The sequence below is a fragment of the Salminus brasiliensis genome, chromosome 1 (genome assembly GCF_030463535.1).
Source record: "Salminus brasiliensis chromosome 1, fSalBra1.hap2, whole genome shotgun sequence".
Lineage (NCBI taxonomy): Eukaryota > Metazoa > Chordata > Actinopteri > Characiformes > Bryconidae > Salminus > Salminus brasiliensis.
In genome coordinates this window covers 48,136,692-48,163,302 of record NC_132878.1, presented here as the reverse complement: position 1 = coordinate 48,163,302, position 26,611 = coordinate 48,136,692, and the positions used below count along the sequence as shown (strand labels likewise).

General features: G+C 39.3%; 1 protein-coding gene across 1 annotated transcript; it reads right to left on the bottom strand.

The window, feature by feature from the left end:
• Positions 1-285: 285 nt before the first annotated feature.
• Positions 286-26,611, bottom strand: txlnba (taxilin beta a). The gene is made up of 9 exons (XM_072695967.1): positions 26,344-26,611; positions 21,441-21,532; positions 18,289-18,459; positions 10,007-10,201; positions 6,357-6,476; positions 4,839-4,913; positions 2,504-2,596; positions 2,268-2,363; positions 286-1,371 (listed from the first exon to the last, which is right to left on the bottom strand). Exons 1-9 carry the CDS (start codon positions 26,609-26,611, stop codon positions 286-288), a joined length of 2,196 nt encoding a protein of 731 aa, XP_072552068.1.

The following is a 26,611-nucleotide window of genomic DNA, read 5'->3' as shown; positions in this document are numbered from 1 at the left end:
TCTGTGTGGAAAGAAGACATTTGGATTTTTAGCAATAATATGGCATCTTTATTTGTGAGTAAATAAATGTACTACATTAAAAAATATGCATCACACTCAGATAGCTATAAAAAGCTTACCAAGGGGCTTTTCTTAACTTAGTATGAAAGAAAGGTCAGGTGTCAATATACATAACTTAAAAGTGGCACAGCACTGCACTTATTCAAACACACCACGACAAATAAAATGAGAAAACAAAGGGAATTTTTGGTGCAACTGTGACAACAAATTTAAGTGTTAAATTCCTCAGCTTTTCTTTGTGGCCTTAGCTGCAACTTTCTTCTTAGAGGAGCCTTGTTTTTTAGGCTGGGGCTTACTGCTCTTTGGCTTGGCTTCTTGGGCTTTGGAGGTTTGTGGTTTTGCTTCCTCCGTATTGGGCACTGCTGCCACAGCTTGTTCTGATTCTGGTTCTGCTTTTACAGGTTCAGATGGGCAGGGTTCCTCTTTGATTGGCTCTACTTTGGGAGCATCTGCTGTACCAGGCTCTGCATTGGCAGTTGACGTTACTTTGGGGGCTTCTGCTGTAATAGATTCATCCTTGATGGCTTCAACTTTGGTGGGTTCAGCGGAACCTGATTCGTCTTTCACAGACTCTACTTTGGGCTCTTGTACTGTATTGACTTCTTCCTTGGTGGATTCTTCTTTAGGAGCCTCTGGTTGTATTTTTTCTTTTTCCACCTCTTGAAACCTCACCTCTTTTTGTTGAACAGGTTTTGGCTTGCTGGATTCTTGGGTGTGCTGTGTGTCTTGCATGACTTGCTCTTCTTTTGCAACTTCCTCTTTGGGTGGTTCTTCCTTGGTTGATTCTGTTTGTTGGATGTCGTCTTGTTTAACAGACTCCTGCTTGGCCTCTGATTGGATTGCCTCACTTTTGATTGGCTCAGGAATTGTAGGCGATGATTTACTTGCCACTTGCTTTGCTTCTTCCAGACAGGAAGGTTCTTCTACTACGGATGTTAATTTAATTGGCACAGGAACAGCAGAAACTGTTGGTTCAGATGATGCCTCCTCTTCCTCTGAGTCCTCTATGTCGTCTGTAGTAGAAGCCATGAGGGAGGCGGCAAACTCCTCCAGACGGGCTTGTTCCTTCCACAATTTCTCCATCTCTGTTGTTAGCGCCGGGTTATGTGGGAGCTCTGGCTCAGGCAGCTGACTAAGCTCTGGAAGCTCCTCTTCGTTTTTTATGGGCACTGAGGCTGCAAAGCCCTGCAAGCGGATATCTTTGATCTTGTCATACAGCACTTTCCTTTCGTCCTGCAGTGCTCGGCACAACAACTCCAGCTTGTGGATCTTCAAGGTGAACAGCTCGAGCTCTTTGCCCTTCTCAGAGCGCTGTGGGAAGGGACAGATCAAGACAGTGTTACTCAGTGCAGATTTGGCAGTTTAATACATAAATTATCATGCATACACACTGACAGGTTTTTAAGTGAACCCATCCCATAGTTTAGATCCCATCTGTGATTTTGAAAGTGTAATATGGCCAAGCATAGCCTGCTGCTGTTCTATTTTAGCACAGCAAAGCTCATATTAACAACCCTGGGGGTAGGAGGGATAAAATGAGAATCTTCTGGGATTTTGTGTTAACATATATGCTAGCATGTGATATCCTAGCTCAAAAGCCTAAAACTCACACAACATTAACCTTAGCTCAATTATGTAAGCCTGTACAAGAGCTAACTGTAGATGAAAATCTAACATATATGTAAATAAAACTCCAATAAAACTGAGACTACTGTCCAGTGTAATACAAAAACTAAAATGAAAACTATAAATATAAATTAAACTAATACTCTTAATCAACCCTGACTGAATCTAAACTAAACCAAAAAAATAAAATAAATCAAAAGCATAACTGGTCAAGTCACCACATTTACTTTTCGGAGCATTAAAACCGCATTATGGAAAATTGGTATTTCTTGCTCCTGTTACATATCCATATATAGTTGGAAAGTGTATTTGCCCTTTTCTGAATTAGCTGAGAGGTACAGAACTGTCACTGAAAAAAGGATGCAAACTAACAAGGTAGAGTAATATTACAGGACTTTTCACTGTTTTTACACAGTTTTCACAAGTGTTGTCCTGCCTGTTTCACCAGAGTTACATAGTGCAGATAGTCCGAAGTGGCAACAATAGTGGCACCTCTCTCCCTATTACAAGTCAGTGTAGCATCAGCATGATTGCTTTAACATCCCTAGTTTAATTTCATACAAAAAGATGCAGGACCTCACCTCCTCAATCATTTCAGTAAGGGCTTTGTTGCAGCTTTCAAAGCGTATCTTCCACACATTGGATTCCTTCTCCAGCTTCTTCATCTTCTTGGTCATCTGTGGAGGAGTATATTGTAAAGTGGAGGTCATAGACCTGAAGTTGTGCATGATGCACGACTTGAGTGGTAGATTAGAGATATAACAACGCAATAATGATACTGCATCGCAATATTGTATGGTGATATAATGTTACACACCTTATCCATCTCTTGTTTGAAAGTTGCATACACTTCATTGCTCTTGGCCAGTGTGGCCTGGAACTCGTCAAACTTCTGAGAGTACAACACAAGCTACAAAGAAAGAATGAGACAACATACGTTTGGCATTGTTGGAGCTTCACAAATTACATTCATTGTAGACACAATATTCATACAAATGATTCAATTCGAACTGACTCCTTACATTTGTTCTCTTCTCCATTCTGACCAAAGAAATCAGCCCACTCAATCACATCTAACAAAGCTAATTTGGTTTAGAAGATAAATGAAGATTGCTTTGCTGGGTGTTAATTGGACTGGATATGTAACATGGTTCAGAACAAGTATACGGTGAACTGACTAAAGGTAGAATACAATATTGATATGGCTTGTTTAGTAATTCATAATGTAGGTTCTAAACATATAAATGAATGTTCAGTTTAAAACACTGGCCACCAAGTGGCAGCATGCTTTCACTGATTAGTTATAACGGTAAAAACTGGCATCAATCATTTGCAAAAGCAGCGGTAATCAATTTAGTATTGTGGAAATTAGTATTCTGTGGGCTAGAGCCCTGTGGATATTTCATTTCTGTCCTAACATTTAAGGAGTGGATAGAGAAAGCACCTTCTAAAGGCATCACTGCAATCAGCTCTGTGCTAGACTGAATAAAGTTTGTTGCCACTAATGAGAAAGATATGTAGACCTGATATGTAGAAGATATGGGCCAGCAGTTTCAGGTAATGTTCACATCAGCCATCACAATGGTGATCTTAGGTTTTTTTTTTAGTGTGACATGACTGTATTTCCAGAGTATTTTATGCCACATTTTGTGGTCCATTAATGGCAATCATTGCTTGATTGCCACAGACTATTTGAATATTGTTGCTGATCATGTGCATTCTTTCATAGTGAAAATGTACTCCTCTTCTAATGGCTCAGACAAAGCTGTCTCAATCTAATGTTTTTCAGTGGACTTCCCATTCACAGAATCTGAATCCTGTAGAAGACCTTTGATATGTGGTGGAACTAAAGATCCATAGCATGAAAGTGCTCCTGAAAAAAGCTGCCGGGATTGCAATGATGTCAACATAGACTCGCAAAGGAATGTTTAGGACATCTTGTGAAATCCATACCATAGACAATTGAGACGCTTTTAAGAGTAAAGGAAGGCCCTCCCCATTATTGGAGAGTGTATTGGTCACTTCTGCATACACGTCCATTAAGCACATATGTAACGATGAATCATTAGTCATCATTCAGTGATTAGAATGTTGAGCAGCGTTATATAGAAGATAAGTGCAGAAGATGAGTGCACTGACATGACAGTTGCAGTAATATTTTTAAGAACATGTATGTATGTATGAAAGCAGGCATTTCCTAAGTCTTTACAATGTATAGTCACACACTTTAAGTTTGCTCAGGCCCAAGAAATGCTCCCTTTTTAATCTGTTCTATAAACTAAATTTGGATTTATCCTGGAAGCAGCTGCAGGGAAACCTAATAGCTAGCTTGCATTTACAACAGATCGATTTCTGGTCTGAAAATATTAAAGTAATGAGATGCTCTTTAAAAGAGCAGCATAAAATATTGATACCAGCTGCCAAAACCAGAAAAGTATCAAAAACAGTAGCAGATGGAGCCCTTTTTGCTGGCCTGTACTCAATTGAATTAGCGTGGACTGCTAATAACATTGTCCTCTGGTGTGCTACTGCATATGGGGTTTCGCTCTCTGGTGTAGCGTTGTAGATGTACTTGTGGAAGCATGTGACAAAATGGTACTGGACCAATCGCAGATCCCTAAGGCAAACTGTAGGGACTCTTATCTTGTGCAGAGGCTGGACAGTAGCAACGTTTGTATTTAGGTACTTTGTTCCGCGGTCTGTTCAAGAACATTTCTCTGATTGTTCTTCTTGACCACAACTACTTTAGGTGCATGTTGAATGGGATCAGTGAGAAACAGCTAACAGCTAACACTCATGAATAATCGGCCTGCTTTCTAAATGTGTTTTTGATTGAAGAGATTTAATGGATGCAATTTAGGCTCTTTTGTGTTGTCATAAAAGAAGAACACTACCCTGACATCGTCCTTTAAGCATCAGTACACTTTTTATTAATACCTTATTTGTCTAAGCCTCTGGGAGAGAGAGAGAGTTTGAAGAGCGATTAAGTAAGCACTGCAGTGGATATTCACCTGAGCCTGCATCACAGTGTGCTGCTCTTTCAGCTCTTTAGCTTGTAGCTTCCACTCTGCAGCGTGAGTCAGTAACTGCGGTTACAGATAAAAAGACACACAAAATGGGAGAGAAAGAGAGACAGAGCACTCAGTGTTTACCTGCTTCTTCATCTGCAACTCCTGCTTCTTCATTGTGAAGCATTTCTTTGTTTTGTCAATTGCTTCTTTAAGCAACTAGCAACAAAGACAGTGAGACATTAATATGGGTCACCTCCTGAAACTTTCTGCTTGTTTTCTAAACTCTCCATGCATGAATGAATAATGCTAAATACTGATAGTAATATAATAGCTACTGATCAAAGACTAGTCCAAGGCAGTGGTTCTCAACCTGTGACCCCCCCCCCACCTAAGAAAAATATCATTTAGAGTTCAAAACCCCTTTGTTAGCACTTTGTAATATAGGCAGTTTACAGTCGCATAACTCTGGCAGTGCAGACTATACAGAGCCAAGTGTCCCACACTGATTTTCACCCATTTTTAAGTCAGTCGTATGCAAAACTCTGCTCAGTCACCCCTGTTCAAATTGCATTCTTTGTTACTGTCTACATAATATTAACAGGCATAAACCTAAATATGGAATTTGTTGCACATTTAAGAACACAATTAACAATGCACACATCTTTTCAAATGACTGTGTGTGAAATCAAAGTATTTTTCTTTTCTTAATATTAATGATGTAAGTATGTAAGTATGAAAGTCTTTATAATAAACTGTTGTACAAAAGGGTTAACAAAATCTGTGCAGCTGACTATTGTCATTAAGAAATTCAATTGAAGATCTGGATAAACAAGATAACACTAATAGCACTGCATAAAGGCTTATCTGTTAGAAAATGTATTAAAGACTTTTTTGGCATAGAACTTTACTGTGATCAGAATTCGTTTATGATGAATTGATTGTGTAGGTAAGCAGGGTTCATATTGCATTAAAACTAAATAATAAAATAAAACTGAAAATAAATCAACAAACACATAAAAGGTCTTGCCACAACCCTTAACATCAAACACTTGTAGCTCAATTTCATCATATCTTTTTAAGAATATTTGTATTGAATATATGAATATTATCTCCATAAAATACTATTATTTTATCTCACATCCCTAAACTATCTAGAGCTGCATTCAGAATTGCTCTCTACTACGAAATGTCAGCCAATTAGTAATATTGTTTGAATTCTCTGCTATAAATCCATCAGTTGTTCCCCAGTCTGTTCACAAAGCTATTTAGTGAACGGTTTTATGAGCTTATGAGGGTCTCATATCTGTCTGAGGTTACACATTAAAGAGCTACTATGTTAGAGCTGTTAGTGCCACCAGACTCAGGGAGCATGTGTCTTTACTTATGTTTTGGCATACAATGACAATCATTAGTGCAGAATATTCAATGGAAAAGTAATTTAGCAAAAACATCAACCATCCCTCAAAATGATTGACCCCCAGGTTGAGAACCACTGATTTAGGGTACTTGGCTAAAAATGCATAAAGTTCATAGAAAAGACATAGACACGATTTAGCTCTACTCAGAAAATAGTGGTAAAAAACATAGCAAATAACAGCAATCCTTCTGTTTGCCTGAGGCACCTCAGAAGGGCAAAAATAAGGGTGCTGCGTGACTCACATATTCCTTCTCTCTATTGTGCTTTTCCTCAGCTTCCTTCAGCCGCAAGTTAGCTTCTTCCAATTTGGCATCCGCCAGTTTCTGCTGCAGATCCCTCTGTTTGAATATCTTCTCTAAACTCTGTTTGAGGGGCATAGAAAGAGATGATGGAAAAATATAGCAAAACACACTTCAGTTAATGTCTGGATATACAGGTCTAATAGTCTCCAACACACCTGAACCTCATGAAACTGGCAGGCTTACTGAACTCACAAAACTGTCAAGTCAAATGAACCTGGGGTGAATGCAGAAGAACACTGTAGACTATCCAGTCTATAAAATATGGAATAGCTGGTGTTTTCTAGGACTTCATGTACTGTACTGTGGCTCCATGAACTGACTGCTTATCAACGTAAGCAAATATACAGTGGCAGTCAAAACGGAAATGCTTAAATGTTTATGTGGTATACGCTTGCGTTTACATGCATGTTACGCTCACATTTTGGCAAAGATGTGTTTGAAAAGATAATTCCTATCTATTTTGTTAAATAGGCACAAAAAAACGTAGTGGGCTGATGAATAAAGAATATCAGGTGATGCTATAGGGGCCACTATCGGAGGTGTGTGGATCATTTTAAGAAAACATTATGAAAATATGACAAAGCAGGAACATTCAAAATACTCATAGACACTCTGTACTTTTAGCACTTTTAGCTTAGCTCATTACAAAATACAACAATAAAGCAAAGCTGCCATTGGTAATACACTGACTTACAGGAGCCTACATATCACATTCTCATCAGCCAAGACATATTTACCATTTGATGCTACAAGTAGAACCCTTTTCAGGGTTTTCCATTATGGAGAAGGACCGTTTAACCAGGCAAGTCCATTTAAGCTCATTTTTGTCTTTATTACAGACTGCTTGAAGAACCCCCTTTAAGGATGTATGCAAGGTACTTTTGTCTATGTTCTATGTTTAAAGAGAACCACAGCTTAATGCCACAAGTCAGTGTGGTTTGACAATTGCATAACTTCCATTGCTTGTTAACTACATTTGCCTCATAGCTCCAGTGCCAAAGAAAAAGCAGCAAATGTTAGGAATGTGCTATTTTAAATCACCTCTGATTTCATTTAAGTAAGTGGCATAAGCGTATAAGACAAGACATAGACAAGACACATTCCTCTTTGTGCTGTGCTAACCTCCTTGAAGCAGATGGGGGCAGTAGAGATACATGTCTCAATTCCCAGTGCTAAAAGTCCACCTAAACAACACAAAGTGTTTTTTTTTCTCTTTTTTTCCTGTACACAGCTGTGAGTGAGCGGTCTCAGTGGTACCCATCAGCGTGACAGATTGAGCCAAGCCTGTGTCACGTTGGGCTTGTCATTTCCCTGGTGGATTCTCATGTGATTAACTACGCCATGCTAGAATGTTCTACAAGGTGCAAGTTTCAAACAGAGCATGAATCAAGAAGTCAGAAGTAAAATGAGGACGGGTTCTTGCTGTGGATGAAGCAGGGTTGTAGCATGTTGGGATGTGGTTTTTGTGGAAATGCACCACGCAATTATATCTGTGTCTGAGCCTAACATAATGGTTGTGCCTATCGGTCCTTTAAAGTTTTACATGGAGACATGGTTGTCCACATGAATGTTATTGTCTATCGAGGGTAAAGTAAATGTATTCTATGGTCTAGTTTAGCCAATCAAATACTAGTCTACCAGACTAAACAGACTAATAGAATAGAAAGGTCCCCAGGACTGGATTGTGAAGAGTGAAACTGCATTGTCTCAAGTGATAGAGCGCCACCCAATACATTTTGGATAAGAAGAAGTGGTGTTTGGGATCCAGAACCAGCCATCCAACATCAGTACCTGACCTTACTAATGCTCCTGCGGCTGAATGTAATCAACTCCTCAAAGCTATGTTCCAGCATCTAGTGTAAAGCCTTAATCAGAAGAACAGAGGCTGCTACTGCAGCAGGGGGATTTCCACCTGTTTTGCATAATTTTGCATAATTAAAGGGATAGGATGTAAACAAAGTCATTTAGAGGGGTGTGAAGCAAAATGTGCCATTCCAAAAAAAAACTGGAGACTACTAACACACTAATAATAGAATGGTCTTTGCTTACAATGTTGAAAACCAGTGTTTCTGCTTAATCTTTCTGCCTTTTGGAGATCATTTCATGTTCTACTCACTTAATAGACATTTTGAACAAGGCTGTCCAAACGTTCGCATGCCACTGTAGGTATTAGTAGCACAGAAATTGAGGTTATTATTACTGTTGTGATTATCATAGGAACTGTTATCATAACTACACTATATGGACTAAAGTATTGGGACACCTGCTTATTTATTGTTTGTTATCAAGGGTTAAAAAGGGTTAAAAGAGCTTATCCTGCTTTTGTTGGAATAACAAAGTTAGAGTGAGTCTCTACTGTCCGGGGAAGAAAGCTTACTATTAGATTTTGGGGCGTTGCTGTGAGGATCTAAATGCATTCAGAAACAAGGGGTCATGACGTTGGATGATCATCATTCCACCTCATGCCCAACTCATCTTAAAAGTATTGGATAGAGCACCATCCATCATTCCAGAGAATACAGTTCCATTGGTCCACAGATAAATGCTGGGGGGCTTTATACCCCTCTAGCCCACGCCTGGCATTAGGCATGGTGCTGATAGGTTCATGATGTTTATGTGCTCCAGAGAGTCCTATTCTATTAACAATACTTCTAATATAGTCTACAGGGACTAGACAAGATGTATGTGTGTGTGTGTGTGTGTGTGTGTGTGTGTGTGTGTGTGTAGATACACATTTTTGTCAGCAATGGATGCAGCTTAAATAACTGATAGCATTTATTAGGGGGTGTCCACAAACATTTGGATATATAGATATATAGGGCTCAACTTGTTCAGCAAGCTGTGGAGATTCTCATATAATAGATGTGCATGTTTTGCTTTGTCCCGTGCCTTAGCTTGGTAGTGTCCTTGGCCTAATACATTACTATAAGGATACTATAAGGATTGTTTGATGCACAATTTCTCAGTAATTCTCTGCTCTATTTAGTTCACTATTGAACCATTCCCAGCACATTAGTGACATATTAGCAGCACAGTACTGTCTATGATATCAGGCAGAGCAGTGTTGCTCTTAAAACATATAGTGGTCCACCACTCACAGATATCCAGACAGGATTGACTCAATGGTCAGAAATGGACAGATAATGTTTGATATCTGATATATAACCCAAACTTTCTTTGAAATGATGGGTTATAGTTTCGCACACCAGCAAAGTGCCACTACAAATCAGAGGGGTCAACAAGTGTATATTAAATTGATACTTGGGCTGTCAGTAGTGACATGTACATGTTGCCGATTTACAGTGAATCCTTTAGTAAAGGAATTTATGGGAATATTATTAAAGCAATCTGTTAACCTGTTAGCTTTCTGCCAAGCTCAAAAGCTAATTGAGTGCTAATAACTCTCCTTTGTGGTGATTATGCATTTATAATAAGTTGCAGATACCTAGACTATAATTCACATTGCAGTTAAATCACTAAGCCCATTCATTGAGAATGGAAATTCAGCCCTAAATGACACAATAACGTAGCCTGATCTGTTGGGGTTGTATGTTTAGTATGTATGTAAGTGTGTATGTGTGTCACTGTACCTCCTCCCTCTGCTCATACTGCTTGATGATGGCCTTTAGTTTGTCAGCCAGCTCACTGTTTTCCTGGCACAGCTTGTTGTTGCGGTTGCTGTGGTGCTCAATTTGGGCCTGAATGTCCACCACCGTGCTCTGGAAGTGAGTGGTGATCTCCATACGCTTCTTCTCATCCTCACAACACCTCTTCAGCAAGTCTTCCTGCGGTGAAAAAGAGACAGCAGCAATGTTTGATGCCAAAGACGCAGAGTTGCAGTTTCTAGGAAAGTAACTGCTGAAGCTGGAGCTAAGGAAATAGGTGTGTTTCTATTACTTAAATACAAGGAGATATTTTGACCATCCTCTCATACTCCCAGAACAGGGACATTAGTGCATTTTTAATCAGATAGATTGTCCTGATAGATTATTTTGCCCTGAAGACTGTTGTGTACCTACAGTCATTTCCAAAAATATTGTCAACCCTGCATTTCTTTCAGAAAATGTACCACTTGTCACAGAAATTTGTTGCAATCATAAATGCTTTGGTATATATGTATTGCTTGTATTTGCCTTGGAACAGCATAAAAGAAAATTATAATTTAATAATATTCACACACTCACACCAAGGACCAATTTATCTACCATGTGTATTGTTGGGAGAAGGGTGGAAACCCACATAGACATGGGGAAAACACACCACACATAACTCCACACAGATAGCAACTGGAGCAAGTATGGAACCCACAACTCCAGGACCCTGGAGCTGTGCGACACATACAGTACTTGTGGCGCCCATGTCTGTATAGCCGCTGACAATATTAAAAAAATATATTCTGAACCACTGCAATAGTCAATACAGTACTGAACCAAATTCTGTTCATTTCTGCAAGCATTACTTTAAAGAAATAAACTGAGAAGGTAAACAGAACATCTACTTATAATAATCAAAAGCAGATTTAATTGGCACATAACTTTTATATTGAATTATATCATGGTCATGGTTGTCATGGTCACCACTGGCGTTCAAAACTCATAACTCCCTCATCAATATTGTGCTATACAGGGTTGAACTAACTGTTTCACTAAATAGCCGTATTTTTTTTTAAACAATACATGAAATCTTAAACACTTTTTTGTCATTAACCTGTGTCAGCGCGCACCAGTCACTTAAAAACATCTGTTTTTTGGATTGTGGGTGATAATAATGCCACAAAGTCACTCTTCAATTCAAAAGAACACTTTAATTTAGACATCAAGAGAAAAATAGCTGTTGCTCTCAATAGTGCCCTAAAACACAGACAGCAATCAATTTCAGTCACAGTCATTGTCTTTACTAAAGAACGAGTATCAAGTGATGGAAGTAGATGGATGGCTGTGGCATCACGTGGGATTACCAACCTACCAACTCCCAATGATAGGGCAAACGCTTAGATGGTTGCACCTGTCAGCAAGAACCCTTTTTAAGGATGTATATGTGCATGTATTTTTTCTCTATAATTGTAACACAACATTGCATTATGTTATAAAATAATGCTTTTATCAATAATTCTGAAACCTTGTCACATTCTTTATTTGTATTTTTTTATTTTTCCCCTCGGCCCACCACAGACATTGCACATCCTCAAGGACAAAAAGTCTGGGCACTCCAGTTTTACGGCTTCAGTCCAAACCGATATCCAGTTGTGACATAAAATAAGCAGCAGTATGAGGTTTCTGAATCAGGCAGAGGAGAATATGTATGAAGTGTAAACGAGCTGTGTGCCCCCCGCAGGCTGCCCTGGAGACTCAAGCTAACGTTTCAGAAACACCACTTCCCTGACTCAGCTAATCGAGAATAAACCAAGCGTGTAGCATCGCTCTCAGGGGCCCAATCTTCTAGCTTTCCTGTGTTCACACTTGACGTGAGCCTCAAGCTCCTATCTGGGGAAGGTGAAGCTGTTGCACCTGCAGCCATGCTCTTGGGGGAGGCAAGTCATACATACAGAAATACTCTCACATGTTGTACTATTACTATAAGAACGTATACACATAGAACATATATATACTCTATATAGGTGTCCAAAATGGTTCTTTGAGTGATGCCATAGATGGAGCACTTCAGGTTCCCTAAATAACCATGTTCTAAGGGATATAGTGTAAGTGGTATTAAAAAATCTTTCCCAGACAAAGATTATGCCTATTTTCTTTTCACTTCCATTTAGAAGGCTGTGTTATCCATGACTAGACTCAATTCCTGTCTAGGAAACCAACCCATAATGTAAAGGTTTTTTAGCATTAAGGCTTCCTCCAAGAGCCTTTTGATTAATCTTTAGAAGTTTAGAAGGTTATTTTCACTAAAACATCTTGTTTACAACAAACCATCTATTGAACATTTATTTACTGCCAATAAGACAAGTGTGCCTTAAATCAACCATCATGGAATATCATCTGCTTAGCAGAACGTTAGCATTCATCTAAGAGACCAAAGCACTCTCTTATCCCAACAAACAAATCTGGAACACCACACTACGTATATTAACACCATAGTAACTGCTAAGCAACAACCTAGAAACCACTAAGAACACCATAGAAACCATCCAACAACACCCTTGTGAACTTTTTGAATGCCACATGAACCTAGCATCTGGCACACTATAGCTGTGCAAGCATTGTACCGTTTCCTTAAAAAGAAATGAAACAAACAGAAGAGTCCCAAGTTGACCTAAATGTCTAAGTTTAACAACTACCCTGACTCTAATTTACCATTTTCACAGCTGAAAAATAACACATCCACATGGCACTGACACTTGTCTCTAAAAAAAAATCTAAAAGAAACTAATTAGCGAGACAGTGAGGTGAGGACTGCTGGCTTCCGAGCATATGCACTCTTTGATATTAGGGGTCGAAACTTCATTTATTACATGTCTGGAACAGAGCAGCCATGTAAAAAGTGTCTAATGGGATTGCATGGCTCCTCTGAGTCATCTTGGTGGAAAACAAAGTAAAAAAACATTTCTGTCTTAGAGTGCTCCTGTTTTCCCCCCCATTACTCCAGCAGCTATCTGTTGAATGAGGTAAATGCACCGAAATCAATGTTGCTGAACTGCAGAGATGGGCTGGGGACGGAATGGCTCCAGGTGGCATACATAACATGAGCTTTGTGACGTGTTTCTACAGTGGAATGCGGCCAGGGGGCGGCGTGAGAGGCACTGCAATTGTTTGCTGGTGTGAACTGAACAGTGTAAAAAGGAATGGGACTCAGTCACTGACAGATACGTGCGCTACTCGGGTAGCTTATTTTTTTAGAAACAGGGTCAGAACACATATTAATACTATTATACACTATTATATAGTACGATTATACATATATAATCTATTTTGATGCTGTCTGACAACATTACACTATTACAAAAGTGTCATCCTCACCAAACCAAAAGTATTGAATTTAAAACTTACCTTTTCCATCATAAACATTTTAATAATATTCAGAATAGTCCTGATTAGATGTGATACAAATATATGTATATTAATGTATATCTGCTAACCTAACCTAACCCCCATTAGGTAAATTATAATTTTTTTTACATTTTAACACAGCTTCCTCATTTGCTGCGATTGTTAGTTATACAACAAATATTATTGGTACTGATCTGAGACAATCTATAATAAATATATATAATAAATATTTTTTTTCTCTCTAATCAATTTTAGGAGCATCTGTACACCTACACATTCATGCAATTCACCACAATTATGTGGTAGCAGTGCAAAGCATAAATTCATGCGAATAGGTGTGATCTCTGTGACTTTGAGCATGATATGATTATTGGTGCCAGAAGAGCTGGTAATAATAATGAAAACAACATCCTGTGTACAGCAATCTGCAGATGGAAATGCCTTGTTGGCAACGAGAGGTTAAAATACACTGGTTTGAGACAGAAAGGCTACAAGTCATATAACCATTCTGTACAATTGTGGTGAGAGGAAAAGCATCTTAGAGTGCATAACATGTCGAACCTTGAGGCGAATGGCCTACAACAGCAGAACACCACATGTAGTCTCACTCCTGTCAGCCAACAACAGAAAGCTAAGGCTGCAGTGGGCACAGGCCTACCAGCACTGGACAGCTGAAAACTGGAAAAACATAGACTTGTTTATTGAATCTTTCCTTTTCTGCTGAGGCACACAGATGGTAGGGTCAGAATTTGTCCAGGCTGGTGGAAGTGGTCCAATGGTATTTTATTGGCACACTTAATTAATAGTTAATACCAATCGATCATCACTTTGACTGTTTGAGCATTGTTGCTGACCATGTGCATCATATGAGCTATACCAACTCACACATATAAAGGGGAAGTAAGCATACACTTAACCAGACCTCTGAGCAGACACTTATATATGAGCTATTTACAGTGTATCTGTAGCTGTATATGACATATAGTATTCGTTCAACCCATTAACGTGTCCTTTGAAGCCACTGATGTGAGGCTGGACAAGTTCTACTCAAAGCTGCCAAAATATTACATTTAACCTTAAGGCCAGTTCACACTGGCCATGTTTCTGAAGCACTTTTGTCACCCATCTGATGGCACAAATCTTCTACTCTGCAAAAGATAGCTGCCCCAGAAGCACATTTTACATCTGTCAAAACACAAGCCCCTGCGCATTGTTGCATTTTTTAACATGCACACATGATATGAAAACTCTTAAGTCAAATCACACATTCACACTTTCTATCGTGTTCTATAAAATATTTCAAATACAAAAATGTACTAAAATGTGATGAGTGTCATACACTCTTAGCAAGAAGGTTGTATATTTCACTGAAAAGGGTTTCTAATCTGGGCACTTTTTTTCGCTATTCAAATGTAGGCAGGTTGGAAACAACTCTGCCACCACGTTACCACCATATTGGCTTGATTATATAGCATAAAGGTATATCTAAACTAACTTAATAGGCTGACCTTTCATATGCATATTGAGTAAATATAATTAAAAATGAAAAGAGTTGCTTCCAAATAGCACAGTGTGGTACAGCGTCTTTACTGCAGGTCAATTTAAATCAACTCCCAGAACTAAAGGTATTAAGCCTAAAGCCATTAGTTATTATTAAATGCAAACCCTGTATCTAAGAAGCTTTCTCAAGGGCAGAGGAGAGCCATAAAACCTGTGCATAAAATCTGACTCCTAAAGAACTGAGGGGTAATAGTCAGTTGCTGTAAACCAACAAATTGCACCTAGATTTGAAAAAGGACAATGAGCGCAGTCTACCTAATAAACTAGCACCTCAGGGCAATTTCCGAGATCAGACTCTAACGCTTTATGTATCTGAACCCAGGTCAACAGCTCCAAAAAGGCCTGGGATCAGTCCAGCTTTGCAGATATCAAGCCGGTCTGCAGACCAGAGGGCTATTAAAGGTGAGCGCTGCCTGCACAATGCCTTAAGCCTGTAAGACATGATCTTTGACTTCATGATTTTTAACAGAAGGGCAAATGCCACTGAAGTCCAATGACATAATCCCTCTTTCCAGTGGGGTTTGGCAGCACAGCTCTGAGTCTAAGGGCCCTTGCCTGAACTCTATTTATCATACAGCGATAGATCATTAAACCCTTTGGAGACTCTTGGAACAAGAACCATGACAAAGAACCACTGCGATCAGAAAGTGTGCTTTCACTGGGAACTGTGGGTAACTCAATAATCAGAATAACAATGCCAAATGAAAAAGCAACAGTTAATAGTAAATAGCAAATGGTGGGTAATCCAAGATGAATGCTGTCATGGATGTGGTATATATTTATTTTCTAATTAGTCCTGCAGTTGAGTAGTGAGAATAAATTAAGAAACTCTTGAGAATTTAGCATGCAATTATGCCAGATCACTTTTAGCACTCAATGTCAAAACAGGACCTTGAAGAGTATTTTATCTCCAGGAATATTTCTCATGGAGGTCAACCAATAGCTCATCAACTTGCTGTTTTTATGTATTGATTTACAAAATGCATGAAGTCCAGGCACCTCTGATTAAATGAAATATGTAATTGATTTTTTTAAGTTAAAGTAATGTCCTTCAGAGAACACACTTGAACCGGATTCATGGATATGATACATGGAAAATCCTAAAGGCTCAATCTGGGTCTGGGAAATTGGCCCAAAATGTGACATGTACAAAGGTTATGGCAAATATGTTTCTGTAAATAAGTAGAATTCAGTTAATAAAAAGGAGGTGTGTAGAACAATCCTATATTTCAATTAACTCACCACTTATTTTGAAGAAATATGATAGTTTTGTTAAGCAGTCTTTGCTGAACAAGGTTGAATAAGGAAAGGCTATTTTTTGCCTCTTATTCAGTGTTCAGATTTTTACAGCTTTAAATCCTCTAGAATTCTCTTTAAATCCCACCTTTCTCTCCACAATAACTGATCTATATGTTCCTAACATTTGCCAAACAGCTTGAGAGAGAGAGAGAGAGAGAGAAAGAAAGAGAGCGAGAGCAGGAGATGATTATTGACTGAAGCCTAAAAAATAAAATTACCAATGTAAAGTGTCACTGTCATGCAAAAATATTGTATCCTATTGTTCTTAGCAGAGTGACTATAAAAATGCTGTCAAAAAGAGCAGAGCTGAAATGCTAGTGAATGACGGTGAGAACTTCACAGTGATTTTATATAGCTGGCTAGTTGCATCCTAGACTGTTTATGTCCACAAAGAACTTCACAAACTATGGCTTCCATTGCTAATGAGCACTCATGTGGAGGAGGGAAATTAAAGAGAGACAAAACAGACAGGGAGCAGTGAAAAAAAAAGGTCAATGGTGTCAGGCACTCGGTATCGCATTCTCCCCCGGGGCAACCCAAGCCGCCGCCCCCAGGCCCAAATAAGGACTTCCACCTTGTTTACATTCATGTGTATTTGGTTCAATTGAGTCAATTTATGTTCATTAAAGTTTATGTGTGTGGTTCAGTTTATTTGTGTTCACGTGTGTTATGGTTCAGTTGTAATCATTCACTGTTTTGTTCATGTGTTACACCTGGGACTGGGGGTATTTAAGGAGCCTCTACGCCATCATTCTCTGCCGAGAATTGAACTGTCTGGAACCTCTAGGACGCCCTGAGGTTCCTCGCACGTTTCCGGTGTATTCAGGTCAGCTCCGGGGCTTTACCCACGTTAAGGTGCAGGTCTCCCTGCTACTCATACGTCTAGCGAGGCCCGCTCGCTTCATGTCTGGAATCTTAGGTTACCCACACCCAAGCAAGGCGACCCATGCTTGCGGCAGCTCACCGCTATTTCAGGTTAGGTTGGCCTTGCCGTTTGGTCTAGCGGCTGGTTCCCCAACAACCCCTCTCTACTTATTAGAGCACGGCTCTCCCCTTGTTTAGCTTTAGTGTCCCCATGCCCAGGCTCTGCCTGTTGGTTTAAGTTCAGTGTCCCTCTTTGGTTGTCCCCTGTGTAGTCCATTTACATCTGCTCAGCTTCCGGCTCCTCCCAGTCCCAGGTTTGTTGTGTTCGCCATTTTGTTTGTCACGTTTGGGTTTTGGTTATCACTGTTACTCACTGGCTGCTCATGTTTTTGCATCCCTTGTGTTTAAGCTGGTTTTGTTAAATAAACCCTCTTGCTTTGTATCCATCTCTGCAAGTGTTCATCCCATCTTGGTCTGGCCTAACACGCCATGGCAAATGGAAACTCAATGGAGTTTCAAGTCCTGTTTACAGTGCACAGATAGCAAAAAATATATCAGATGGTATGCAGGTTTCACTACATAAAAAATCGCCTGTTTTTGTGGTCTAAAAAAATCTTACTTTATGTGAGTAGGCCAAAACATTGCTTACAAACACTATAGTCCTATAATCCTTTCCAGCAATATACATATAAAACTCTCAAACTCTCTGCGCTTCTTTAAGGATGTGCAGGTATATAAGTGGGGTTTAGGGAATGGTATCACTTATAATGAACTATAAAAGTAAACAATTTTTTACCATGCAGCTTTAGAGCTGGGGGCAGCCATTTTACACAACAGACATTGTGCTGAATTCCCCCACAGAATGTTTTCTAAGTGGCTAAGAAAAGTGTGTGTATATGTATAAAAAAAAATTAAATTGAATATTTAGCCAGTCTTGTAGCTCCAGTACTAAACTTAAGAAGCATTATTTGGACTGCAAATGTGTCTCCGCTGATTAACTACAATGAGAATAAGTGGAAAATGAGATATTTTTTGTGTAGAAGATCATGGTTGAAGCAAAGCTCTACTGGTTGTTGGCCTTCTAGAAGCAATTGGTGATCACAGCTTGAAAAAAAGACACTTTGGCAGATCTGGGCTAGGTGTTTGCTCACCTTCAAGGTCCTGTTGTGTTTCTGGAGTTCGCGGCACAGGCTCTCAAGTTTGCTACGGGCCAGGATGGCACGGCTGTGCTCAAACTGGAGCTGGTCCCTCTGCTTGACCAGGAGACCCTGTTTGTTCTGCATGAGCTTCAGCTGCCTTTGCTCCCCTCTCTGCTCCTCCAACTACACACACACACACACACACACACACACACAAACATACAGATGGTGCCATACATTACTCCACATTCTGCACTTAACCACTGCAGATTTTTCTAAAGCAGAATCAACTCTTTGAACTCTTATTTTTAAGCTTTAAGAATAACTTAGTAACTGCTAATTATTCAGTAAGTACTATTACCTATTCAGTAGCTGCTATAAAAATATGTAAACATGTAACATATTTCACTAAGGGCAGTAAGGTTTAGGTATGGGCCCATATACAGGAATTAAGGGATTTAAAGATTATATCTACAAATATCTACTTGTTAGGTTGGGTATGTGCCCCAAAGAGGATTTGAAACTGCAGCCTTAGATGGAAGTATATGTAGATAAACTCCCTGATCCCAGCACCGGATACAGCTCTCTAGGATTTTTCCTCTTTTCTGCCTTTTCAGCACTTTAAGGTAGCCCTCCTTTACAAACACAAGCGTCCACTTTTGCTGCAACCACTAGCAGAAATCATTTTATTTGCTTTGTTCACTTTTTTTTATTCGTTATGTCCCTGATGTCTCTCTGTGTTTGTTGAACAGGGGAGGCAGCAAAAGCTGTAGCCTTCTAGCGCAGCATATGGCCTTGCGTTCCGATTCAGCTATGCAGCCCCGGAGCGCGGAATATTTAGGTCATTGCGGTATAAGCACAGCCACTTCTACCGTCTCACCAGGAGCTCTCTCTTTCTTTTTTTCTCCAGATTTTCTTTCTGCTCCATTCTGTGTTCTATTTGTTTCCCTCCTTAGCTGCCCCCCCACCATCACCAACCCCCCTACCACTCTGTGAGGTTGTTGCTGTTGTTTTTGCCGCTGGTGCTGTGTGCGTACTGAACAGGGAGCAAGCTTTGTCTGTTAGGGTTGGATAATACAATTTGGAAATAAACCGCTAACAATAATTTTTCACATTTAACATCTGCTGTTGAGGGATTTTCATTAGAATTATGCCACCCTGTTCCTCAGTAGTGTATTAGCAGCAAAGGCTTGAACGGCTACTTCAGCACACTACTCTACTGAGAGCTAGAGAGGTAACAAGTACCATTCTCTAATATCAGTACAAACGAGCATGACATAGAGAATAACTAGTCAGAGCTGTCCATAAGGGGAGCAAAAATGGGAAACATTTTAGAGGCCGAGTCAAGGGGATGGTGGGGAGGTTAGGGGCAAGTGCTTGGAAAGTGTGACAGTGGTAAAAATTTGACTTCAGCAGTGCTAAAGGTTTCATATAGCACTGAAAAAGAGTTTTTTGACAGCAGTGTAATCCTTTTTTTCAAAAGCCTCTAAATAGAACCTTCAACAAGAGGTTTTCCACAATTACATGATCACTTCAACCAAGCAAGAAAAATCAGTTTACAGTTTTTGAGCTGTCATGTGTATACAGAAGGTTCTAGGTTTTATGCATGCAAATCTGATAAGAGCAAAGTGGCTGCAGTTTTTTTTTTTTTTTTTTTTGAGCCAGGCGCCACGGTTCCTTTCCACTTGCTGTGCAAGCTAAGAGACAACTTGATGCCGATAGAGTCTAGTCCTCATTGTCCAGAAGCTCAACCATACAGACAAAGCAGCGAATGCAGTATTCAGTTTATAAAATATTTTGGTGTATGTGAAATTTAAGTCACTATTCTACAAAAAAAAGTTATATGTGATGAGCTGCCAGGTCTCACAAGGTGCTTCCAGTAACACCTTTTGGCTTGACAGATCTCTTCTAAGCTCCTTCTCAAATGCCAATGACTACTAGTTAATCTTAAACAAGCCCAATAACTTCCCTCAAAAGTTTAACACTCCTTAAAATGACCAAACCTGCTTAATGAACAGAGCTATGATAAGAAGTCTGGAGCCCACGTTAGGCTAATGGCTAACCCATTAACCCAACAGCTCATTAGTGAAGAAGGCTCATTAGGGACCCCACTACCTTATGTTGACTGAAGAGCATCAGTATGCATGCACCCATCTCCAGCTGCTTCTACAGAAACATCATATAGAGCATCCTGACCTCCAGCATCCCTGTCTGGAAATCTTAGACAGGAAAGCACTGTCAGGTTTCACTGACAATAAGGGTATCTACCTGTATCTGTATAAGCAATCTGAATATCTCGGTCTAAGGAAAGCCTGCAATATTAGGAATGAGCTGCCTTACCAATCCAGTCTGTACCCAGACTATGCAACATTTGGGACAAGATCTCCAGACTCATAAACAGTTTCTTCCCCTGGGCAGTCAGACTGCTGAACAGATACATCTGCCTGATGATGCTCATGATGCTCATCCCAGTACCTCACTTTTTATCAATTTCAGCACCTGCTGCGCCCAGTCACTTTACATGTGGGATGTCCCACAAAAAGATCTTTATATGTAGGAACACTTCTTATGTAGGAACAATTCTGTACATTGTCCACACTTTTGATCCAAGCTGCTTAGGATTGTTACTTATACTTAGTGTGCACTAATAAAATACAAGTATGATATTATTCCCCAACCCCTCTTACTCACGGTATTCTGTCTAGATCTCTATGATGTGATTAAATAAATGTGTAGTCTAGCATAGTATAGTATAGTATAGTAGTCAATTACGCAGTTTCTGCTTTAGTTCTTTGTGAAGTATTCTGTTGATATATTGCTTGAATTTGTGATATTTTAGGCCTGATTGTCTGCTGCAGTTTAATGTTAAATGTAGCACCATGTTCTGGAGAAACTGTATTCCCTTCCTCACTCAACACTTCTGTAGTGATAAGTAATGACAAAGCTGACAGATTTTTGCAAATGTAATCAATTCTATTAAATCTAACCTTAACTTTACCTAAAAATAACAATAAGCATTTTATTTTATTAAACAGATTTACAACTATTGCCCACATTTTACTACTCACAAACACACTTTGTCTTCTGCCAAAAAAATATTCTTGTAATCTTAAAATAGGAGCATACTTTTAAATGTTAATATTATATATGTTAAGGGCACTCACCAGCTCAGTGTACTTCTTCAGCACCGTCTCCACTTTCTCTTCTGGTGAGCTGAGCTTGTTCAGGTTCTGCAGCAGGAGTGAAGCTTCCTTACCTGTACAGACGGATCAAAGCACAGCCATTTAAGTCAGCACCCTGGTGAGGTGTGGAAGAAATTGATGCAAAAGATGAAGGGGGGAACCACATGGGGGTGTGGGATGTATAAATGAGCTTCAGAATGAATCAACTCTGGGGCCTTCAGGATGCATGCTATGCACGTCTGGGCCAGCGTTGAGTCTTTGATCCCCTTGGATGAAAACTGAAACAGCATTAGTTAAAACTTTAAGGCATCAGGGATCCTACCGAGTAAAGCTAAATTTGCTCCTATTAGATCTGGCATCAGTTGTGAACTGCGGGCCTGCATCATTGAGCGAGAGCCCGCTAAATCTCAGTCATCTTCTGAACTAATGTACTGCTCCTTCTTCGTAACTATTCGAACTATTATGTCTTTTATATCAGTCAAAGCATCTTCACATATGTCTGTATTTAGTCCTTTGGAAAGCAAGTGGAGGGCAACAGCAGCAGTGGCAGAAAGAAAATTACTAAGAGCATGAGGAAGAAACACTGAGGTAAACAAAGACTAAAATGCAAACCCTCTGTGTCGTACTGGATAGTGGAATTATGATACAATTACTACTAAGGTAACACAATTGCCATAAGCCAAAGACTAATGCTACCTGACTGGTAGGAAACTAAAACAAAAAAGGAGGATAATTTACTGTGTCAGTGCAAAAATGTTGCTGCTCTCAGCCAAATGCCATTTTTTCTTTGTTACCACTTAAATACCACTTATACTGAGAAATCATCAGCTGAAACAAGTTTCTAAGCTTTATAAATACTTGTTAAAAAACCATTGGTTTCTCTAAGTAACTGTCTAAAGACTGGAAAACAAAAGTAGCTGAAATCCTCAAAGCAGGAGAAGGCTATAAGAAGATCTCCATGTGTTTTTGGCTTGCGTTTTTTTACAGTGTGGAACACTATTACGAAATGGTCTGCAAGACCAAGACAACTTTGTGAGAGACTGATTGTAAACAGAGAAACACAAAAATAACCCCCTCATATGACTGGCAATGAAGGTTCAGCTAGTTAATTAGCATTGCTTGCACATACATGATCTTCATGAAATAGCCATAAGAAGGAAAGCTTATCTATGATCATGTCACAAAACATAATATTTGAAATATGCTACAGAACATCTAGACCAGTGGTCTCCAACCCTGCTCAGGGAGAGACCCCATACCATAGACTTTGAATTCAACCCTAATCCACCCCACCTGAACCAACCAATTACTGCCTTAAGAAGTCCTTGATTGGCTAAATGGGGTGTTTTAGATTTGGATTGGAGTTATAACTTGCAGAAAGGGTGCTATACAAGAGGAGGATTGGAGACCACTGACAGAGACAAGCCAGATGAGCTCTTTAGACTTCACAATCAGCAAAGATATGTTTGGAGACATAATGCATAAAAGAACAACTTGTCAACCGTAAAGCGTAGACAACAAACAAATATGGGTTAAATCACTTTTTACTATGATGTTACAATGATTTAATGCTCCAAACAGACAAGCTGGCTATGGCCCTCACCCAATCAGCCATCTTGATGCGATGTGAGTGAGAAGCAGGTTATGAGTTCATGTAGGGATTAGACACTTAATATGGTTTACATCACATTGTTGAGAGGAACTACTTTAAATTACAATATTCATCTCTATTCACACACTACTTAAACTTGGCATCCTGAACAGCACACAAAGATCTAGGCTGTGTTAAGGAGTGTATTTCTTTACTTTAGACTCTGGCACACTGACTTATCTACTTCAAGCTTCATAAAATCTACAATATCTGAATCATCTGAATGATTTGCAGTATTGTATATCAAACTGTATCATCACTGTAGACCTCTGAGGATCTGTAATCATTTTGTAGTTTCCATTACAGTCCTATTTGTATAATGCAAAAATTAATAGCACTTTCAGAGTTCTAACGCCTGTTTGTTTGTATGTACATTTACCCTCAAATATTATGTCTAAATTTTGAGTTGATTTGTCAGGTATAAAATCAGGCTTGGGTTTATTTGCTAATGAGGGATTTTTAGATTTGTTCCTTTGTTCCAGACATTCTCTCTTTCTCTCTTTATCTCTTCTGCTCCCTCTCTCTCTGGGTCTTGTGCAATGATATAGTCCATAGCTGCATGCAAGTAGAGGCCTTAGGTCAGGTTTCAAATTGACCAGTAACAGTCAGGTCTGATCACGTTGCATCTCAAACTCGTTGGTTCAAGCCAGGTTCGGGCTTCATGTTTATGCCTGTGCAGAAAATCTCTGGTCAGCATGCAAGCTCTTGTGCATTCAGTGGATATCATAAGTCTTACTGAAATACTACACACAAGCTTTGTCCATTGTGGTAGTTAAGTGACTTTCAGAGTAGTAGGTTACAGTTTGGATAACTGGTGTTATAAAAGAGTTAAAATAGTGTATCACATGAAAAAGACTGAGCTTTTGTAGCATGCACTGTGTCTTATTTTGAGTACTTCATGAGTTTGTAATTCAGAGGACCCAGTGACATTTAGGGAAAACAGTTTAGGGTGAGAGCGTTTGGGCTCTTGAACAAGTTTTTTTCAGGATGCAATAGACATTTTCTACAAATTTCCTAATGAAAAAACTGACATAGACCCCAAATTCTCTTTAAGGTACAGTTATGGTACCTTAAAAATACACATCATGGACATCATGTAATCCCTAGAGCTGCAACAAATACCTATTCTGATAGTTGAATAATCTATTGATTATGGATGTCGACCAAATAACTGCTGTAGCTATCAGCCCTTAAATTTATTATGAGTTTGTTTTATGCATTTGCTAACTAAAAATCAAGACAATAAAGATGAAAAACAGGCAAAAAGTTACTGTTTTATTAAGATGATATAAAAGATGTAGTAGCAACAATAAAATAGATAAGTAAAACCAATTTTCCTTATTTTCCAGATCAGCAAACAAGAAAAAGGGAGACAAATGTAATTTTAGCTTCCAGTCTGAAAGTATTTTATGTTACTGCTTAATTTGTAATAGTGACTTTTATTTTGACACTGTCTGGTTGGAGCCAAAATGTTGTTGACCCTTTTCTGCTCATGGCGTACCCAGCAAACTGATTGGCTGTTTTTATTAAAGAGCTGGACTTTATCCCATATTTGGTTAAATGTCCCTTTAGCAAGATCAGTCTTTATCAGATGCTTTTGTTAACTATCAGCTAGCTGCTGTCTGAATTCAGGTTGGATAAATACCACTCTTTTTGTGGCAGAACTTGTAGAGTTCAATTAAATTTATTGATTTCCTGACACAGACTATAAATAAGTACAGTTCACATTTTTAGGCCAGGGCTTTGGGAAAACCATTGCAGTTTGAACTGTCTAGCTGACGGACTGAAGGATTCTCCATTTATCCGTCCACTTTGTGCCAATGTACCAATTGCACTGGCAGCAAAACATGCTCTTACCACCACCTTGCTTAACAGTTGGTACAGTGTTCTTGTGGTTGAATGTCTCACCTTTAGTCCTCCAAACATATTTTTTTCTCATGTGACCAGAAGAATTTTCTTGGTCATGTGGTCAGCTGCAATCCTTTGCTCAGCTTGAAGATGTCATTTTTGGAGCAGGGGCTTCTTTCTTGGGTGGCAGCCTCTCAGTACATGGTGAACTTGCTTGACTGCAGACAGTAACATGGGTGTTCCAGCATCTTTCAGTTTATGGCATGCCTGTGCCTTGGGGGTTCTGGGTTGTTTTGTTTTTTTCAAAAAATCGGAAGCAGTGGAAGTGAATACAATTTCCAAAATGTATGGGCAGTTGTTTGAACTGATGATCTTGGAATCCTCCTAATGAATGGATGCAAGTATGTTTACTTACTAATCGTGGATGATAATTAATTATAGACTTCAAGCAGAAGCAGCAGAAGTAAAAGTCATCTGTAGGCCTATCTTGTGAGATTTGCTTTAATAGCTTAAGGCACACAAAGTGTTTTTACTTCTTCACACAGATAGGTTGTCTTCTAAGCTGCTGTTTAAGAGAGAAATGTCCACTGGGGTTACTGAAAGCCAGACCTTGTATTATTTCTGCATATTGCTTCTCTAGTTTAATAAAATGCAAGGGCGGTGTATTCACTCTCACAGCCAAATGAATGTAAATGTGTAATGCGCTGAATATATACTGGCAATTATGTGCATTAGCATAAATTAGTCATTAGAGGGAAGTGAACCTGAGTCATTCATGCAAAATCTGTTCCCACTCTACTATGCGCCAAACAGACGCCTGCTTGCAATATGACATGGTAGCACTCACCTTTTAGAGTGTTAAAACAATCATTTGTTTGCTTTTCTTTAGTTCTGTAGTGGGACTATGAACCTATTTTAGCTAAAAAGTAATAAAAGCTTAATACCATTTAACGCTACACAGAAAGTATAGCTAAATCATTTCACACTTGCTGCAGATCATGTCAAGTTGGTGAGTAATCCCGAATTAACTTGTTTATGTGATTTTAAGCACTTCAAAATGCAAGCTTCAAAATTGGGCAATTGACTGGCACAAGAGAAGGAGACTAATCGTCTAGCCTTTGAGGTCTAAATAAAAATGTTAAGGTTAGGGTTCAACAAAATCAAATACCCAATGACCCAATTGTCAAGGATATTACAAATGGATCAAAATAAGACTTTGAACTGAACACACAGCTTTGGCTTGGTGTGTGTTTTGTGTGTGCCTGAGTACACAGAGTGCTCACACCTAAAGAAATTGTTGACAGGTCTGCACCAAACAAGGTAGGTGTGAAAGCACCCTATGCTTAACAAGACTAGTATGTAATGGTAAAAACTCCTTACCAAGACCTTTGAGAAGTTTCTCAGTAGTCTGATCCTTTTCTGGGCTGCCACTGGCCTCCACACTGGTGGCCACTTCCTCAGGCCTGGCTTCTTCATCCAATTTCTCTTCTTCATCCTCCAAGATGGCAATCTGCTCCTCCATCAGGCTGGACGCTGAGCCATACTGGTTGATGATGTCCTCCAGCTGCCTGCTAAAGTCTTCCATAGGATCCACAAGCTGCTCCTCCACACCATTGACCTGGTCACTAGAATCAGCTGAACTGCTCTCCATCAT

Bases quoted from the DNA above. Each gene is read 5' to 3' on its own strand.
- txlnba (XM_072695967.1), bottom strand. From the start codon at position 26,611: ATGATGGAGAGCAGTTCAGCTGATTCTAGTGACCAGGTCAATGGTGTG. The intron at 4,914-6,356 runs GTGAGTCACGCA...CTTTGTTGCTAG, and splicing joins ACAATAGAGAGAAGGAATAT to TTGCTTAAAGAAGCAATTGA. The intron at 1,372-2,267 runs GTGAGGTCCTGC...CCCTTCCCACAG, and splicing joins TTACTGAAATGATTGAGGAG to CGCTCTGAGAAGGGCAAAGA.